At 41.4% G+C, this 18079-nt stretch overlaps 1 protein-coding gene across 1 annotated transcript in view; it reads left to right on the forward strand.

Moving 5' to 3' along the window:
- The window catches only part of MYB (MYB proto-oncogene, transcription factor), a 33691-nt gene extending 26819 nt beyond the window's left edge, over positions 1-6872 (forward strand). Inside the window, exon 16 of the mRNA XM_034991457.1 lies at positions 6191-6872. Within this exon, the coding sequence (XP_034847348.1) occupies positions 6191-6307 (117 nt within the window). The 3' untranslated portion in view covers positions 6308-6872. The remainder of the gene's footprint in view (positions 1-6190) is intronic.
- The last annotated feature ends 11207 nt before the right edge of the window (positions 6873-18079 follow it).

The raw sequence follows: 18079 nt of genomic DNA on the forward strand, positions 1-18079 counted from the left end.
GTAGTCTTCAGACACACACACCAAAGAATGTGGTGTGGTGGACATGAAATAACTGATTGACTGGTCTTCTCTATTTTTCTGCTGCTTGTGTTGGCGTGTCAACAGACATGGAAGACAGTCTGTCTACGTGTGACATAGGTCTTTCCAGGCATTTCTTAATGTAGTATGCTGTTGTTGACCTGCTCCCTTGGATACTTCTGTACTCATCTGGTTCTCCCTTGGGTCACTTTTTTCCACTTGCCCCAGCAAGAATTCACATAGCCATTGGCAGTTACATTTCAGTGACCCGCTTTCAATATATGTTCTAAATCAAGCAAGTTGGCCCTATACAGCTTTTGGGTTGAACTAGGAAAGGCCGAATGAGGGGGGGGGAGGATATCAAGCTCAGATTTAGAGTGCCCTGCCCCAGACATTACAAGATACAGATTTTGTTTGATTCGCCTTGGTAAACACTATGATGCTCGGGCCAGCAAAGATAGAATTGCTTTGGAGCAATTTGGCACTTGTCTTAATCTTAATAGTCTGAACTAATATGTGACGCCCTAGTCTATGTGATATAAACTGTTTGTAAAGTCTAAAAACATGTAAGAGAGAGACCCCTGGAGACATCTAGGACAAACTCCAAACTGGGGAAAAGTCTAGCCACATTAGCAACAGTTAACTTAGGCTTGGGTGGGGTGGAGGCTGGTGGATGGGGTGACTTCCAATCACTGTCTGGACCTTTAATTCCCTAACTTTTAAGGCTCTTTTCTATGAGAAGTTAAAAACCCTGAAGTTGGGGTCATTTCACTGTTTTGTGCAGACATAGGGAGGCATTCATGCGTGAGAGAAGTTGGCTATTAACCTTACCTTAGTGACATTTCATCACCAGTCCATCCCTGACTTTCAAGATTCAACAGCTTCCAAGGATTTTACATTATCTCTTATAATTGATACATCTTTAAAAGATGCCCTTTGGGAAAGGAATTCTGACTTTTAGAATTTTAGTCCACAGTAAGTATTTTCTTCAGTTGGGTTAAATAGAATAATCAGATAATTCTTATTCTTACTCATTAGGACACCTGTTTATTATTTAAAAAAAAAAACAGAACGAAAGAAAAATACAGTACCATCTCATGAGTTGCTTTGGTTTTACAAAATCATTTTTTTATGACTGATGCAAATTTTTTTTATTAGGGCTACGAATTGGAAACCTTGCCAAGGTTTTTGACATCAGCTATTGTGTGAAGCTGCAGTATGAATATAATAATGATAGCAGTTGTTCAGCATGATGAAAAAACTATATTCTAAAGAAAAACGTGAAGATAATCTAATTCTGACAGAAAACCACCTGTGGACGTGGTGGTCTTGTCTCATTTTATTTCTTCTGTTTTCCACAAAGGATCAAGTATTTATTTAAAGTGCCTTGGCAGGATATCCCAGTTAAAGCTTTGACAGTCTGTTTACAGTTCACTTCTGCCCCGGGGGCAATTAAAGGCACATCACAGGATAAACAAGGTGACTCTCAGGCTAGAGGAGGAGGATGTGCCGTAGGATTATTAATGTTGAAATGACTTAGCGTTCGAGTGACAGGTCTGCATTAGCACAAGAATTCATGTGCAGAAATCCATAATTCTTATCAATTCTTTAGTGTAAATGAAACTAAAATTTAAGAAGGAATAAGAAGGCACAAAGATATATATGACAGTATTAAAAAATATTCTTCTAGCACGAAGACATTTAATCCCCCTTTGTCAAAACTCTTCTGTCTGCTTGAGAAGTTGGCCAAGGGCCCCAGGGCTTCAAGGTAAGGAGAGAGAAGGAACTAGCAAAAGAGGAGGCGACCGTCATGTCAGCTGTTGGACCTGAGCACTTCTTCTCTTACCTGAGTACTTGACCCTCTGCTCTTCCTTAACTCTCACCCTGTCGGTCTGTGTCTGCCCTGACCAGTTTTTCATTCATTGTTGCGAGAAGTACTCACACCTGCAGAAAAGGAGCTGCCCGCTCATGCTGCCCACTGGCCTTTCTGTTCTACACACAGTGCCTACTGGGTCCTGGCGTTTGTCTGCACTGGGAGATTCAGGTGTTCCAACCCAGGCTCTGAGCTACAGGGCTTATATGCCCTTGAGATGCTCCATTTCCTGGAATTCAATTTGTTTCTTGGAAAATTCTGTTTTGACTTAGGAAAAGCTGACTGTTTGAAAAGTTTCCTTAAAATACTAATTAAAAATATATGGTTTACCTTTTTTTATATTGATCTTGTTTTAAATATCCAGTCCTAGAGAAAGAGCCAAACATGAATAAAGTGGTGAGCCATGTGGGAGATCCAATAAGAACACAGTCAAATTTCAAGTTAAGAATAGATGAAATTGAGGACCGCCTGGGTGGCTCAGTCTGTTAAGCATCTGCCTTCGGCTAAGGTCATGATCCCAGGGTCCTGGGATCGAGCCCCGCATCAGGCTCCTTGCTCAGCGGGGAGCCTGCTTCTCCCTCTGCCTCTGCTGTTACCCCCTGCTTGTGCTCTCTCGCTCTCTCTCTGTGAAATAAATAAAATCTTAAAAAAAAAAAAAGAATACAAGAAATTGATAATACTCAGTATTCAGTTCTCCTGAACAGATTCTGGGAATCCTGAATTAACTTAGGTACTGTATGGCCAAGGGTCAGAACCTGACTTTTACCAGGAGACATGGTAAAAGCAAGCAGGAGATTGTTTCCACATAGTATTTTAAGATATGTAATTTACACGTTTAGAAAATTAGGTCTATATTTATTGAAGCACAGATAAGTAGAAAAATTCCTTTTTTCAAATTTTTAAAATTTAAATTCAATTAATTAACATATAATATATTATTGGTTTCAGAGGTAGAGGTCAGTGATTTGTCAGTCTTATATAATGCCCATCATGTGCCCTCCTTAATGTCCATCACCCAGTTACCCCATCCCCCACTCCCCTCCCCTCCAGCAACCCTCAGTTTGTTTCCTGAGATTAAGAGTCTCTTATGGTTTGTCTCCCTCTCTGCTTTCGTCTTTTATTTTTTCCTCTCTTCTCCAATGATCCTCTGTTTTGTCTCTTAAATTCCACCTCTGAGTGAGATCATATGATAATTGCCTTTCTCCGATTGACTTATTTCGCTTAGCATAATACCCTCTATTCCATCCACATCATTGCAAATGGCAAGATTTCTTTTTTCTTTCTTTTTTTTTTTTTTTTGATGGCTGAGTAGTATTAAGTAGCAAAATTCTTAACTGGAGAAAATAGAAACATTTGTCCCTGCTTCTCGCTCTTCTCTCCAACCTCACCTTCATTCCCCTTTCCCCTCCATCTGTATGTATTCTCTCAAAATAGGTATTTTGGGGTTTAGTGTGTATCTTTCTGTGATTTGGGATTTACATAGAAGATATTGGCATATGAAGGTATTTCCTTCTGCTGCCTCTTTAGTCGCTTGTTTTTTAAGATCTGCGCACTTGGTTCTGAGCGCTGCACAGTCCTTCGTGCAGACGTCGGCCATATTTCTCTCTTCACCCTCGAGTAATGACCGGTCACGCCGCTGCAGTGACAACAGATATGCCAACTCAGTCACTGAAACGGTAACACCAACTTTTACCTTTTTTAATCGGGCTTCGTGTGTCAATTTGGTGTTTCAGTGCAGCACTGAACAATTTAGCAACAACATGTAAGCGACTAACTTAATTGAAATATGGAATTTATATGGACAGATAGACACCAGAGAAACATGTATATTTAATCTGCTTGCTTGAACCTGGAGAACCATCATTTATTCAGAACTATTTCAAAGAACTGAAAATCAACAAAATCAACCTGGTGATTTTGTTTAGGAAAAGATTCAGTGTGACCCAGTGGCAGACGTCGGCCCCAAACAAATGTCTGTCATCTTTGTGATACACAGCTCCAGGAAGATATTATGATAATCCATCTTGCTATGTAGTATTTCAGGTTACATGGTGAGCCTCTGAGCCTTCAGAGCAAAACAAGTGTAAACTTAGATGATGTCCTTTGCATTCGTGGTGAGACTGCTTGGCAGATGGGGCAGAAGCCAGGAAATCCACTTTGTGTCCTGTGCAAGCTCCCAAGTTAGAAACATGGCACCAGGGCACCTGGGTGGCTCAGATGGTTGTGCGTCTGCCTTCAGCTCAGGTCATGATCTCAGGGTCCTGGGATCGAGTCCGCATCGGGCTCCCTGCTCCTCGGGAGCCTGCTTCTCCCTCTGCCTCTCTCTCTCTCTCTCTCTGTCTGTCATGAATAAATAAATAAAATCTTTAAAAAAAAAAAAAAGAAAGAAAGAAACATGGCACCATAGGCCTTCTGTCACTGATACTTTGTTCCAGCCACTAGGCTAGGAAACCCCATCACCATACAAACACCATGTTCACTCAGAATGATTCCTCTTTGCTACAGAGCCTGATGACTTTGATTCCACCCCCCCCCCGCCCCCCATCTAAACGCTTCTTCCTGCAATCCAAGACCTCGCTGGGCTGAGCCCACAATTTTCCACTGTTAAGGACACTAATGAAGTAGCATCCTACACTCTCAAGGGCCTGGACTCAGCCCAGCTTCACCACTTCTTAGCTGGACAACAGTGAGGATGTTGCCTGCACTCTCTCTTCCTTTACCGTTGGCGGGTCTGCAAAACAGGGGCACTGATCCATCCCTGTGCCTCCGGTATTTTGTGTGGGGATTACGTGAGATGAAAGATGGAAAACACTCGGAAGCATGGCTGGCACATGGTGACACTTGCTGAACGTTGTCACCGAATCCACCAGATCTTCCTCTCTTGCAGTCCCTCCCAGAAGCAAGGTACAAACTGCAGCTTCCTGGTTCTTTTGTGCTATTTCTCTACCCAGGGTACATTCCTTCTTTCTCACCTGCCCATCTAAGTCCGCCTTTTCTTGCTCTTTCCCTGGCAATGTCTCTGTGCGCCATCCGCCCTTCACTGGGCACGGCCCACGAACCTCCCATGCTGCCTGTTGTCCCCCCCACCTGGTTCCCACGTGTTCACTTTGTCCCATACAGGACACTGGAGGCTCTAGAAAGCAGAGGCCTTTCTTGGCTTCTTCTTTTGTCCCATGGGAAAACCCCTCTTGGGTGTCCATAGCAGGAAGAGTTGTGCTTTGACTAAACCACTGGTTTAGTTTTGAGCTCACAGACCCCAAATCTGCTTGTGTTTCTGTGTCCCCCTTTGCACTGACTGCTAGAGAGCTCAGAGACAGGCTTGAGGCTGACACTTAGTTGGCTCACTGTACTTCGTGACGAACGTTTTACATAAAAATATCACACCATCATCATGTTATTTTTTCCATATTTCCCCATGACCCTGCCTCATCCACTGTCTAATCCCTGTTATCTTATATTTATTTTGTGAGCATCATAAATCCTTTCAGAAATGAAGTAGAGCAAAACAGTACATATTTCAGTTGGAAGCAGTATGGAGGGAAGGTAGGGCCTCGGACTGTTCAGGAGACAAACCTGGGGTCAAAGCCACTCCACTCCTCACCCTTGGAGCAGCTTTGGGCAGGTTATGTCCACTCTCCGAGTCTCCATTTCCTGCCCGTTTGAAGAGAGAAGGAACCTCCCCCTCGGGGTGCTTGTGCTATGTCAGTGAGATCGTGACCGTGATGTGTCAAACGCCGGACCGGGATGTCGATGAGGCCTAGCAGATACTAGTTCATCTGCATCTTCCAGGGTGTCTTATCCTGGTGAACAGAGATTTCTAAATTAATTGATGCTTCATTGATAATACAAAATATATACTATGTTTAGGAGGTGTGAGTCGATTCCAGCACCTGTGGGAGCTTCCTCCCTCAGAGAACTGAAGCCCTCACCAGTTTGTATAATGAGGAAATGCCCAGAGGCATCTGGGAGGATTATGCCCATTCCCCATCTCCAACTTGGCAAAAATCACCCTAGTGGACAAAAGGCACTCGAGGGCGAAGATGCAGCTGTAGCTTATGATCTTGGCTGAAGTGGGGTTTCCTCTCTCTTAGCGGTAAATGATTTCTGATCACTACTATCACTTCAGGACTCTGGAGTCCCCGGGGTGAGATTTTATCTGACGAAGGCTCCCTGGTGTCTACTTTTGCCGGCGGGAGGTCAGAATTCCCTGTGCTGGCCTTGCTGGGACTGGGAATCCTTCAGGGGATGAGGCATGGGTCCCCTGTCTAACCTTGCTGTTGGCCTCTTTTGCCCCATTAGCCTTGTGGCGGCGCCTGGGAAGCTGCATCCTGTGGAAAGACAGAAGATCAGATGACGGCTTCTGGTCAGGCTCGAAAATACGCGAATGCCTTCTCAACCCGGACTCTGGTCATGTGAGACATTTCTAGACAAGCATTATGGTTTTCAGAACACTTCAAGGTGACTTGGGATATATCATTCCTCTACATGAGACTTTTCATGAATGGGAGAAGAGCCTATTTTTGTTGTGGTACAACAGCTGAGAGCAGCACCAAGTGCATTTAGGTGGGTGAAATCTTGTGGGATTTCACCCAACTAAAAGGATTTTAAAAAAATAAATAAATAAATGACAGTCTTACCTAAATTACTAGGTAATGAATTGTAGTCAGTTGTTAATAATCTTAATGCAGATTTTTTTAAACCTAAAATGATTTATCTGTATTTTAGAGGACCGACGGATCAGTATTTTTTCCTGTGATGAGGTTTTTTGAAATTTTACACACACACACAAAGGTACTCCAGTATATCACTTTTCTCGATCACTAAACACGATGCATTACTGTAAATGTTGGCTTAATACCATGGGATCATTAATCAAGATCGTAAATGCTCATTTATGGTTAATAACATTGGAGGTGCATTTATTGTACTAAACCATTTTATGAGGTTTTTTTTTTTGTTAGCTTGCTTTGAAAATTATTACTGTATGAAATAGTTTTATAAAAGAATTATATTTTTATTCAGTAATTTAATTTTGTAAATGCCAAATGAAAAAATGTGTTTTGCTGCTATGGTTTTAGCCTGTAGACATGCTGCTAGTATCAGAGGAGCAGTAGAGCTTTGGATGGAAAGAGAAGAAACTTGGTGTTAGGCAATTGACTATGCACTAGTATTTCAGACTTTTTTATTTTTTATATATATATATGTACATCCCCCCCCCCCTTTTGTAATACATTGGAAAACTTGTTTGGGAGATTTTGCATTTGTTGTTGTTATTGTTTTTTATTTTTTTATTTTCTTGTTATTGTTGGTTTATAAGAGCATGCATTGCACTTCTTTTTTGGGAGATCTATGTTGTTGATGTCTTGTGTTTTGTTTTGAGTTCACTCTCACTATTCTTTAATTCAGGGGTTATGTGTTTGATCAGCGTCCCCCATGGTTTCTGAGTGTATGGGCTCAGAACTGCTGTACAGAGCCTGTGTTTGCCGCTGGAGTCAGATTAGGGGTGCCTTAAGAATATTTGGTGCACGATGTCTGGCACTGAACTTGGAGATGACAGTGTATTTACTGCCTTGTAGAGAAATAAAGCTGTGTCCTTATTTTACTTACTTTTGGCGTCTCTCTTGTGATTGTGGACGATAGTCATGCTTTTAAGAATATGGAGTGAATTTGGAACATTTTCTTGTGTTAATAATTTGTGCACCATCTGAACTTCATGTGAAGGAGCCACGAATCCTTACTTTAGAGAAAGAAGAACAAGCAAACCAAATTCAGTAGTTGACAACATAATCATGAGCAGAGGGACAACTGGGAGGAATCCTGCAGAATGTGTTAGGGTTCCAGCAGCATTTGAACTGGGATAACAGGTACTGGTACCACGGATGGGGGGGGGGGGGGGGGAGGACCACAGGGTTGGTGCATGGAGAGGGAAAGTCATGGAAAGCAGGAGCCCTAGAGAGGAGCCATGACCTTTGGGGACCTCACAGGGAGAAAGCCAAGGGTAATGCCTGACTTTACTTCCATCCCTCCCATCTCTGTCAAGGGTCCTCATTCACAGAACCAACTGGAAGCTAGAGGGCAAGGGAGCCCCTGGATGTAAGGCCAGTCAGCCTGTGAGGGCAGAGCCAGAGGACATTTATCTGTTAGGGCAAGAGTAGGGCATCCCAGCTGAGTCACCCATGAAGTTTACCTCCCGGTATTAGAGATGGGTCTCCACTGCTCTCCATCTCTCAGCTTGCCATTCTTTTCCCCATGCTACAATGGACCTCTCACACAGCTTCCTGATGATTTGCTCTAGTCACCCTTGTCCAGCTCAGACTTGGCATTCTCACTTGGCATGATGCATGTGGTGCTCCTAGAGCCAAGGATTTATGACCCCAATCACGAATCTTTAAGACTGTCTAGGGGGCGCCTGGGTGGCTCAGTTGGTTAAGCGACTGCCTTCGGCTCAGGTCATGATCCTGGAGTCCAGGGATCAAGTCCTGCATCGGGCTCCCTGCTCAGCAGGGGGTCTGCTTCTCCCTCTGACCCTCTTCCCTCTTGTGTTGTCTCTCACTCTCTCTCTCAAATAAATAAAATCTTAAAAAAAAAAAAAAGACTGTCTAGGGAAAAAAAAAGGAAGAAAGAATAAAAAGACTGCTTAGTATTCTTCAACTATCTTTCTGAGAGGTAATAACACATCATCTCAAAGACAGTGTTTTTATATTCATGAACTCTCAGAGTATGTTCTAGGTGCTGACTCTGCCCCTTACTTGCATCCGAATCTTCGACAGGTCACTGGCCTTTCTGAGACTTTTTTCTTCATCTGTGGCATGAGTTCGTTCCTACAATGAAATCTTGTGAAGTAATCCACTATCCAAATGATTGCTATTACATGTGCTTTCCATAATTAAGTAATGCATGCCCTGTTGTGTGTCAGATGTTCATCTGACGATGTGCATTGCTGATTATAGAGTTAAATGTAGAGGTCGGGTTATAACTCTTGAAATAAATTAATGGCAAGAGTGAATTCAACATTTTACAGAACTGAAATAAATATTTACTTTTCCAACAAGTACATGACCTAATAACTAGAAACTAAAAACCTGAACTAAATGAAAAACAGTGCAGATTTAGGTTTTATGTATAAATACTCACACTCCTATAACACCCATTTCCTAAGCATCTCTAAGACATTTATTTGTCCTGTCCTTGTTTTTAGCCATCCTCCTCTCTCTAGCAGAGCTTTAGGCAGGAAAATGGAAATGGCGTTTCTTACTACTTCAAGGAAAGTTTGTCCTTTTGAGTTCCTGTGTGTAAAGCTTTAGTCCACATGTGCACATCTGGAGAACAGGAGAGATGCCGAGAAATTCTGATTTGTCTCCCGGCTGATCATGGGGTTAATAATTCAAGATGAGAAAGAAGTGTGAGGAGAAATTTCTTTGTTTCTTTGGAAATTATAAAATATTAGACCTGGAAAGGACTTTAGACATCATAAGGGGCTGCCCCTGTTTTGTCACTCTTAAAGCCCAACCAACTGGTCTGAACTGAATTCAGAATCGGCCCTTTACCAGCTCTGTGACTTTGTATAAGTTTTACTGAATCTCTCCGAGCTTCACATTACTAAGAGTGTATTTTACTTATATTGGACATAAAGGTCCATCTCAAGGTTGTTGGATATTTTGAAGATGACATGACAGAGTAAATGCATTCTTGCATCTTTGTAAGATGTTGCAGTGCCCACTGATTGGGTAAGTGGCCATAATGACTGATGATCAATCAGAGAAAAAAACATGTCTATTACCTAGCAATGGAGAAGTGAATAGCACTGAGACCCATGTCCCTGATTGTGTTAAATCTATTCTTTGTATGCAAACTGACTTTAAATCTAAATTATATCTTCTCAAAATGTTCCTAACCATTCTAAGATGTCGTTATTTAATATATATTTCCCCTTCTTGTACAAATGTTTGTAGGAAAAATGGGGCATATTTTCCCTCAAAATTGTTGGTTTCTAATCTGAAAAAGAAAACCAGTAAATAAAATATGATGTGCAGGTCTCTTGCACCGCACTTAAAATACTTACAAGCTTGTTGCTTGTTTTTCTTCTCTAACCTTCACTATCATAAATTTTTTTCCCTATTCACCATCTTTAGAGAGCAGAATGAAAAGTAAGTCAGCTAAAATGCAAAGTTCTTTTTTGGGGCACCTGGTTGGCTCAGTCGGTAGACCATGAGATTCTTGATCTTGGGATTGAGTTCAAGCCCTATGTTGGGTGTAGGGATTACTTAAAAATAAAGTCTTTTAAAAAATAAATAAAAAGTAAAATGCAAACCTCCTTAAAAATAAAATTGCTTTGTATATAATTATATATGGTAACTTTGGGAACTACAGCAAGATGAAGCCGAACTAGAAATCTTAAGGAAACTTAGTATTTTGGTAATAAATAAGCAATAATTCTTTTTAATTAACACTCAATGCAAATATTCTTGATGTTAACGTGGAAATTGGAGAGGTTGATATTTGCCCTATGGACCATGTTTATTCAATGAGCACCTATTGTGTGCTAAGTGCTACCTTTGAGGTTGGGGTTAGAGCTCAGAACATCAGAGCTGAAAATCCCCGCCAGATGGGAGCTTACATTCTGGAGGGAGATATAGATATGAGTCAGTGGATAATTACAGTAGAGTCTTATCCAGGGTAAGAGAGACAACAAGAGAGCACTAGATCTAGCCTTGGAGGAGCAGCACAGCTTTCCCACAGAATGGGCATCTAGCAGGACTGACAGATAAGCCAAGCTAGGGCAGGGCTGGAGTTGGAGGGGGCATCGGGAGGAGGGTAGCATCTAAAATTTCCTGGAGAAAAACACCCAAATATAATGACTTGTCTTACTTTAAATTCATGATGACAGACTGTAAAAGGGCACTCTGAGGCAATTCTACTTGAGGATATTCTCTAGTATATTCTTTGTCCTTGCTCAGGACATCAGTGAGAAAATAGAAGCATCCACCTCCCCACACCAAAACCATCTGTAGACCGGCCTATGTGCCATAGTCTTTGCATTTCCTCCTAACATGGACAAGCACTCCCAGGGGCAGTTAGGGGCCAGCCCTTCTGTTGAGCCTCTGCAAGCTTGTATCCTTGTACCCTCCAGGGCCTCATCCTGCAGATAGGATCTTTCTCCTATATCATAATGTCTTCCTCTCTCCTGAATCATTCTTATCACATTAATATGGTCTACATCTCCCAGCAGTAATATCACCATCATACAGCCCCATTTATCTGCCCTTCTCAGCAAAACTACTTACGGGATCTGCTATGGTCATGGCCACCACTTCCTCACGTTGCCTTCTCCAGCAGTCCATGTTGCATGAACTTTCACTGCCTCCACTCCACCAAGCTTGCCCTTGTCAATGTCACCGATGGCCTCCATGTTGCCAAACCCTGTTCTCCCTTATAGGCCTCGTTTTACTTCAGCTACTAGCAGCCTTCAACAGAATTGACACTCCCACTTTCTTGAACCACTTTCTCCTCTTGGCTTTAGGGCACCACTCTCCTGGTTTCCCTCCTCCCTCCCTGGTTTCCTCTAGTTAAAGACCAAAAATTCAACTGAAAAAAAAAAAAAGGCACAAATTGACTTTCTTCAAACAAATAGAAGGGAGCTCCAAGGAGCTGTGCCAAATAGAAAGCTTTTCTCGGCAGAAGTGGATGGGGGCAGGGGTTGTGGCAGGACAAAGAAGTTATTAGTAAAACTTGTTTCAGGCAAGGTCATCTTCCCTTAAGGGGAGAGGTGGGAGGTCTCCTCATGCAGGTGATGCAGATGACCTCATTGATCCAGAAATTCCAGACTGAGTGGTTTAAGATTCCACTCTGGGGAGAGGTTGACACTGCGATGAGGTTAACTATTAAGTCTTGATGGGGCTTAGCCTAAGTGACTCCATTTTGGACCTGTTGTTTCTTTTTAACCAGTTTGATACTCTCCACTTGGCTTCCAAGGGGCTCTTTCCTCCTTCTTCTCCATCATTCTTCCCAAGGGACTTTATTACTGCTGCTGCTCTAAGTATCATCTTTATCTTTAGCCCTGAGCCCCTTCCAGAACTCCAGACTCCTGCACCCTCTTCCATGTTAACATCTTCCCCACATAAATGTCTTAAATTTAGTATGAACGAAAGGAAGCTCATAATCGCTCCATGCTTCTATTTTTCTCATTTGTAGTCATTCTCACTTGTAGCAATTAGCCTTTCTTTCTTCATTTCTCAAGCCCAAAATTCAAGTGTCATCCTTGATTTCTCCCTTTACCTTATCAGCCTTCCTTATACCCTATTGCTCAAAGGGACCCGAGTACTCTACCTTCAGAATATACCACCTTAAAATTGCCACACTTCTCCACTGTCAGTAATGATATTGGTAGTAGTGATTAGTATAGGAAATTAGTATATTATATAGTATATAGTAATTAGTAAGGAAAATTTGCATAAAACACTTCTCCTTTAAGAGCAGTACATTTTCAACCAATAACCAATAATTTATCTAAAACTTTCCTTGTCGTTTTCAAAAGCCAAATTTTCCACTGAATTTTTAAAATATGGTATAATTCTTGCCCATTAAGGAATCCTGACAATATTTGTTCTTGAAGGTGTCCTCAGCTTACTTATATATTTATTTTATTTTACTCTTTAATCTAGAACACATTCATATAGTCCAGTGATTTTCAGGCTTTTTTGGGCATCAGAAACATACTGGGAACTTGTTTAAAATGGAGATTTTTGGCCTCACTCTCAGGGATTCTGATTCATAAGTCAGGTGTTGACCTAGGAATGTTTTCACAAGCTTCCAGGTGATTCTAATGCAGGTGATCCGAAGGGACCACACTAGAAAACACTGCCTTAGGAAAAACCTTTGATTCCCACAAACTTTGTGGGCTTTCCCATTACAATCCCCATAGATTTCAATTCCTGTGGAGCCCATAATTCTTCATTAAAATGCCCATTGATCTATAGAATATTAGAAAAATACTAAGCCCATAACTATAAATAGAGTTTCTTAAATCCAGAGAATCATTGTATTACAGATATTGGTCATTGAGGCTTAACCTGGCTATCAGATCCATCTTTTGTTTGACGCTTTGTTTGTTTGTTTTTTTTGTTTGATTTTTGTTTGATTTTTACAATATGTGGTGAAGGATAATTTTATAGTATATCTGAATCTCTTTAATAATATGGCTCTATTGCACACGATCTATCAAAAGGGAATTTATAGCTCAAAAAGTTTAGTTCATAAACAAAATACAAAAACACCATTTCCATCCAGAAGTCCCTTGTTCTAAACCAGTCTCTAATCAACTTGCCGAACACTTGTTCAAGTCACTTTATACCTCTGTACTTTGGGATTTCTATTTAAATGGAGGGAGTGTGTAATCTTGTATATAGTTACAAAGCACACAGAGGTTGTCAGATCAAAGACAAATAAAATTGAAGGAAAGCGTCAGTAGCCCAAAGACACTGGCATACTGAGGATAGAATGGTGAGATTTTCCTGCTGGAAAGCATACTCTGAAATGAACCTATAAGTTAACAAATTATCCTTAGCCTGTGTTTGGGGGCAGATGTTAAAGATAGAGCTAGGGTTTGTTTTCACTCACTTTTCTAAAGAATGCAAATCCATCCACCTATAATGTAGTGATCCCAAATACCTGATTATGGACAGACTCCCTGCCCTCCCTTCCGTGGTTGGTTTCCAAGTCAGTGTCAGCTGTGACCAAGTGGACAGTCTGAAGCACACTGGGATGGTACTCAGCAGCCACATGGCTTGACTTGGATCATACCGAATGCATTTCCCTCCCCAGTTGCAAATCTGCCAAAATGAGAAGACATTAGAAACCTGTATCCTGGTTAAACGTAGTGAATGGAAGACATAAACTAATGCCACTCCATCAGGAAATTCTGCCAAATGACAATGAACAGGGAAGTAAGGAGCACAAATATACAAGTCAAAGAGAAGAGAAAACAACAGGTAAGAGATTTTTGGCCAAGAACCTGAATTATTTATTCTACAAATATTTATCGAGTACTTTCAATTCAAAATTCTATAAATCTGATATATATATAATTTTCAAATTACTGGCAGAGAAATACTGTCTTGGACAACCCCCGTAAGTACTAAGAAAATGGTCTGTTTCAGATTTGCTATTTTATCAGCCATATTTCTTTAAGACTAAATGTCCTTTTTCATGTCTTATCCTCTCTGACATCAGGTAAGTCTTTAACATAGCCTGATTTTTCTTGCTGTGAAAATTGTTATTAAGCCCATAGGCCCTTATACTTGATGACGCCATAAAACAAAGGAAGAGCTTAGAACTTACAAGCAGAAATTTCCAAAAAGACTCCCTAACTTTTTAGGGGCACCTGGCTGCCTCAGTTGGGGGAGCACGCAACTCTGGATCTCATGGGTGGTGAGTTCAAGCCCCATGTTGGGCATAGAGCTTTAAAAAAAAAAAAAAGCCTCCCTAACTTTTTAGTTATGAATTTTTAATAACAAAATCCACAGGTGTTCAGCCCCCACAAATGTTGTCCCCTTTTTGTAGGTACCTCAGAGCCACATGCTTAACTGTGGCTCCTGGCTTGAAGCATGTCTAAACCACCCCAGGCTGGGAATCCCCTTTTATCTTTAGTGTCTGACCCAATGCCAAATGTATAGAAGGTGTGTACTACATATTTGGCAAACCCATGAAAGAATGTGAGTCAGCATCCCTGCATGGTCTCATGACCTACCTGTGAAAATGGTCAACCACTCCATCTCTCTGGGTCAGTGTTTGCTTTGCTATAAAATGAATATGGATAAGCTAAGCTATAGACTCCTTCCCACTCTACCTATCTCTGAGTAGGGGAAGTTGTTAAGATGCTGCACATGAGAAACTACAGTGGTTTTAGAGGATTTATTTGACAGGCGTATTGTTCATGAAAGTAATGCATTTGGTAACTCCTGGCTGAATTATGCCTCCCCCTACATTCCTATGTTGAAGTCCTAATCCCCAGCACTTCACAATGTGACTGTATATAGAATAAGGACCTTTAAATGGGGGTAATTAAGGTAAAATGAGGTCATATATATAATCGATGTCCTTAGAAGAGGAGATCAGGATACAGACACACACAGAATGACCATGCGAAGACACAGAAGAAGACAGCCACCTACAAATCAAGGAGAGAGGTCTTTAAAGAAATCAACCCTGCCAACACCTGGATCTCAGACTTCCAGACTCCAGAATTATAAGAAAATAAATTGCTGTTGGTTAAGACACCACTCAATGGCACTTTGATATGGTAGCCTTAGCAAATGGTACGATAATATTTGCTAATCACCAATTGTGTAAGAAGAGAAAAGGAGTCTCTATACTTTGGGGCTCCTCCCATCTCTGTTCCCAAACCTCAAAATTGCTGCTTAAATGAGAGTCCTTCTATTCCAAAGAACTCAACAATACTCTGTTGTGTGACCTAAAAACTCTTGATATATGGAAGCTCTCTGTGTGTTTTATAGATAATTTGTGTAACTTTACTAGAATCAACTAACCAGCTGTTTCGTCGTGCAAAAATCTTAAGTCTACTCGAGCACTCGTATGAAAAATCCGTATCACAGAACAAGGGTTGGCAAATTATGACCCCCGGCCAAATCTTGCCCACTGCCTGTTTTAGTAAATACACTTTTATTGGAACACAGCCACGCCCTTTCATTAACGCTTTGTCTGTGGCTGGTTTCCCACTACAGTAGCAGAGCTGAGTAGTTGCAAGAGAGACCACATGGCCTTCAAAGTCTAAAGTATTTATTATCAGGCCCTTTATAGGAAAAGTTTGTGACCCTAGTCCTTGAGGAAAAGTAATCGAAAATCACAGTAGCAGGGCACCTGGGTGGCTCAGTCAGTTAAGTGTCCGACTCTTGATTTCAGCTCAGGTCATGATCTCAGGGTTGTGAGGTTGAGCCCCACATCTGGCTCTGGGCTCAGCTGGGTGTCTGTTGAGATTTTCCCTGCCTATCTCCTGCGCCCCGCCCCCGCTCTCTCTCTCTCTAAAATAATAAATAAATCTTAAAAAAAAAAAGAAAGAAAATCACAATAGCCATTCTATTATTAATGGTGAAGATAATGGATTCTGCTTCAGTTAGTCTGACTTTCTGATTTCTCCATTTCCTGGGCCCTTTTGTTGGCTACATGCCGTGCCTGCTTTTGTTTGGGAGTTGAGAATGTCTAGCAGGTTAAACCATATACACCTGCCAACATTTGACAGATTTTGACCTACAAATATGGCAACTTCATGTGACTCAACCTAATACCTCAAGCTCCTTCAGCATGTTCAGTTTCAATTCCCCATTCCCTTTGTAAACTTCCAACTACTTTAGGGGTTCTCAACCTTGGCTACATAATAGAATCACCTGCAGAGCTTTTAAAACATTAATGCCTAGGCCAAACACAGAGCCGGTTGAAGGTAACCCTCTAGGGGAGGAGCCCAGCATCTGGTATGTTGGATGCACCCCAGGTGATTCTAATGAGTCATCAGGCTTGAGCACCACTGAGCTACCAAGAGCTTTTGGCAATACATAGGTGCTGGGCGTTATGGACACCTTCTACCTAGATAGAAGAATGTGGACAATTGTAATGACTGATGGGGACAACCACTCTTGCAAACCTAAGCCTGCATCAATCACCTGAAGGGCTTTGTGAAATCACAGACTATGGGGTCCACCCCCAGAGTTTCTGATTCTGTAGGCCTGGGGTAGGGCCTGAGAATTTGCATTTCTAACAAGGTCCCAAGTGATGTTGACAATGCTGGCTCAGGATACACACTGTGAGAACCACTGTTCTATTAGTATCTTCCGTGGGCACAGTGCTTTGCTCAGAGGAAGACTTTCATGAATGTTTGTTGAACAGAAATGAGAGAATTGTGGCAGAAGGAAGAAAGCTAGTGACTTCTCTATGCTAGATTCTAGGGATATGGCAGGGAACAAGACAAGCAGCCTCTGTCCTCATGGAATTTATGCTCTAGGGAAAAACACAAAACTTGAGGGGTGACAAAAAAATACAAAAACACTAATTCGAAAAGATATTTGCAGCCCTATGTTTATTGCAGCATTATTTTCAATAGCCAAATTATGGAAGCAACTCAAGTGTCCATCAACAGATGAATGGCTAAAGATATGGTATGTATATACAATGGAATATTACTCTGCCATGAAAAGAATGAAATCTCACCATTTGCAACAACTAGGAGGGATCTACCGAGTATAATCCTAAGCAAAATAAGTCAGAGAAAGACAAATACCATATTATTTCATTCATATGTGGAATTTAAAAAGCAAAACAAATGAAAAAAGAAAAGACAAGACAAACAGAAAAGCAGACTCTTAACTACAGAGAACAAATTGATGGTTACCAGAGGGGAGGTGGGTGGGGCAATGGGTGAAATAGGTGAAAAAAAAGCCTCAAAAAAAAAAAAAAAGAAAGAAAGAAAAGGAAAGAAACTGTCAAGGATGAATATAAATATTACAGAAGAAAAAAGATGGAATACTGTTGCAGCACATTGAACTCCCCTGGCCTAATGGTTCCTGGCCCTCTGAGAAGCCCCTTTTAAATGCCGTCTTGCTAAGTTTTATCATCACTAGGTCAGCTGGAATCTAAGAACAGAATACATTTGGGAAAATACATAGCGGGGGCAGGAGACGGAAGGAGGGAGGGAGGGAGAGAGAAATTGGGAATAAAAGAAAGCTGGTTGATAGATGAAAAGAAGAGCAAAACATGTGCTTGACCAGACTTCAGAACTGTGATCCTACATTGGTCTTATTACCACCTCTATTAGTCAGCTTGGGCTGCCATAACAAAATACCACAAAATACCACAGACCGGGTGGCTTAACAGAAATTTATTTTCTCACAATCTGGAGACTAGAGGTCTGAGATCAGGGTGCTACCATGGTCAGGTTCTGATGAACGTTCTCTTCCTAGCTTGTAAATGGTCACCTTCTCACTGCGTCCCTACATGGTCTTTGTGTGGTGTGCACAGATGAAGAGAGCAAGAGACTGACTCATTCTCCTCTTCCTCTTCTCATAAGGCTGCCAATCCTGTCAGATTAGGACCCCATCCTTATGACCTCATTTAACCTTAATTACCTCCTAAAAACCCTGTATCCAAATACAGTCACATGGAGGGTTAGGGCTTCAATATAGG

The sequence above is a fragment of the Mirounga leonina genome, unplaced genomic scaffold, assembly GCF_011800145.1.
Source record: "Mirounga leonina isolate KUSES-001 unplaced genomic scaffold, KU_Mleo_1.0 Mir_53, whole genome shotgun sequence".
Taxonomy (NCBI): Eukaryota; Metazoa; Chordata; class Mammalia; order Carnivora; family Phocidae; genus Mirounga; species Mirounga leonina.